General features: G+C 29.0%; 1 protein-coding gene across 3 annotated transcripts in view; it reads right to left on the bottom strand.

The window, feature by feature from the left end:
• The window catches only part of LOC100200250 (phosphatidylinositol 4-kinase alpha), a 119,814-nt gene that overhangs the window by 86,999 nt on the left and 30,315 nt on the right, over positions 1–2,500 (bottom strand). For all 3 annotated transcript variants that reach the window (XM_065801198.1, XM_065801200.1, XM_065801199.1), the window contains exons 12-13: positions 2,201–2,357; positions 1,672–1,959 (exon numbers count right to left, since the gene is read on the bottom strand). In XM_065801198.1, the coding sequence (XP_065657270.1) occupies positions 1,672–1,959; positions 2,201–2,357 (445 nt within the window). The remainder of the gene's footprint in view (positions 1–1,671; positions 1,960–2,200; positions 2,358–2,500) is intronic.

Here is a 2,500-nt window from a genome sequence, read left to right as displayed (position 1 = left end):
TATATAAACGATTCAGGATTATATAAATGATTCAGTATTTATAAATGAAGTTAAAGATTATATAAGAGGACAAAAAACTATGAGAGTATTTCTTACATAACTTTGGCAAGCATAGAATTTAAGTATAGTACTGGGTTATAGTAAATAGCTTAAATTGCATTTGAAGCTTGAATGGATGCAGGAATAATTAAAGAAGATGCTACCAAGTTAGTTATCCATCAAAATAAAGTTGAGAGAAAAAATTATGCAATTTCTTTCTTTAAAGTTTGATACTAAATGCGGAGAATTATTGATTTCAATATTAGATTTGATACAAAAATTTGAAGGTTTGAAAATTAACAGTTGAACGTTTGCCAAAATGTTATTATACTACAATTAATGAGAAACATTATACAATACGACGAGAGCTCAGCGAAGATTCTATACCTCAGCCTGCCATTGCCTGCTCAGCAAAGATTCTATAGCGGAATTTTAGTGGACCTATACAAGAATTTTGAGCGGTTCACAGTAGTTTTACTCATCGGTTACTTAGTAGACCATTAGTGGCAGCTGCCAAAATTTGTTAGCCAATGATTAGCCACTATTAATATTTCGGAAAGTTATCAGCTGACCATTTGTAGTGGCTACCATTAATGGTCCACTAAGTAACCGATGAGCAAAACTCTAATAAACCACTCAATATTGTCTATATAGCTCCACTGAAAATCCACTAAAACAATGTTTGCTGAGTGGTAATAGGTATCTTTTCAAATTAACATCTGAAAAAGTTTCAAAACATATGAAAAAATTCAAAAACACAATGAAATAAATGCTCAGAATTTAAAAAATATAAAAAAGGATATAAAAGAATGGTAATAATAAAATTTGAGCAGTGATGTGGTAATTTATGTTAAAACAGGATGATCAGGAGAAGCAATACATGGGCTGGAAATGAAATGGGAAAGAAAGTTAAACTGGTTAGTTTGCGCACTCTATACAAATGAACTTTATCTGCAAAGCCTAAAGATTGTCATAAACATGTTTGACCTATCAGCATTCATATTTAGTATTAGATTTTCAGTCAAGGTATCAGAAGTTCACTTTAACAAGATGATCATTACAAGGCACAGTTCAATCATGTTATTAATCATCATAATTGGACACTTTTCCAACTTCTTCAACTCAATCAATTGAAGTTTACCTCAGCCTCTTAAATTGATCTTCTCTTTGCTGATAAAAATTTGAACTAACTGAATATCTGGAATAATAAGAAATGCAAATATTTTGACAAGAGACATCCAAATTTTGTTGGAACAGATCAGAATAGAATTTTTTTTCTTATAGGTGCTCTGCATAATTTATATCATTATCTATATCTGGAATAAAATGAAATGCAAATATTTTGACAAGAGAAAGCTAAAAAAATAATAAAATCAACTTACATTTTGTTAGAACCAAAAAAGTAGTTTAATTTTTTACAATTATATTTTTTTATTCTGAAAACATATAGTATTATACTATATGTTTTCAGAATAAAAAAACTAATTTAATTTTCTACAATAAGTATTTTACTATATGTTGTCAGAACCAAATAAATAATTAAACTTTCTACAAGAAGTATTATGCTACAGCAGAAAAAGAATACCTGCATAACAAACTATTATAAGGATAGCATATAATTTAATTTATTACTTCAGACACTTCTTCATTCTTCAGTGCAAGCCCATAGTTGAGTTCCCTTAAATGGTCAGTGCCAAGAAGAAGTGGGGACTTGGATGCAATTTTTCTAACAGCTTCAAACCAATTCTGAGGCCAGTAGCTAGACCCTTCAACTCCAAAGCCAAACAATACAATATACATCCAAAAGTCACGAAACAATTTTTGTAGACGAGGAGCAGGATTATACAAAGTTGGAAAGTTATGAATTAGAGATGATATAATTGGTAACAAAACACCTAAATTACCAGCACAAGATGATGCCTAAACAAACATTCTATATAAAAAATATTTACACAGAAAAAAAAGGGGTTTTAGTTTTTAAACAAAAATAAATTTTACATATTTAACACTTGTATATTCAAGTTTTTGATATATTTAACTTTTGAATTGTCTATCTTGTTTTCAAGGGTGAACTTTGTACCCAAAGAAAAATATTGCAACAACTAATTAACTAAGCAAACTTTTTAAAACTTCTTAATTATGTTAGATTTAATGATGTTACCTTGGATTTCGTTGTTTCGCTGAGTATACGAACTTGAAGACCTAAATGAATAAATAATTCCAAAAGACGAACCAAAAAGTCATCTCTAATTGCAGAATCATTTTTCATTGTTGATGCAATTGCATTGAGAGCATTGATAACAGGAAGTGAACAGTACCTATGAAATATCAATGAAACAGTACCTATGAAAAACCTATGAAATATCAATGTAACCTTTAAATTCTGAATTTTCATAAAAATCATATCAAGTTAAAATGATATTACTAACTAAAGAGTGACATGTAAAATCATTAAACTATT

This window comes from Hydra vulgaris, chromosome 07 (genome assembly GCF_038396675.1).
Source record: "Hydra vulgaris chromosome 07, alternate assembly HydraT2T_AEP".
NCBI lineage: Eukaryota > Metazoa > Cnidaria > Hydrozoa > Anthoathecata > Hydridae > Hydra > Hydra vulgaris.
This window is presented reverse-complemented; position numbering and strand designations above follow the sequence as displayed.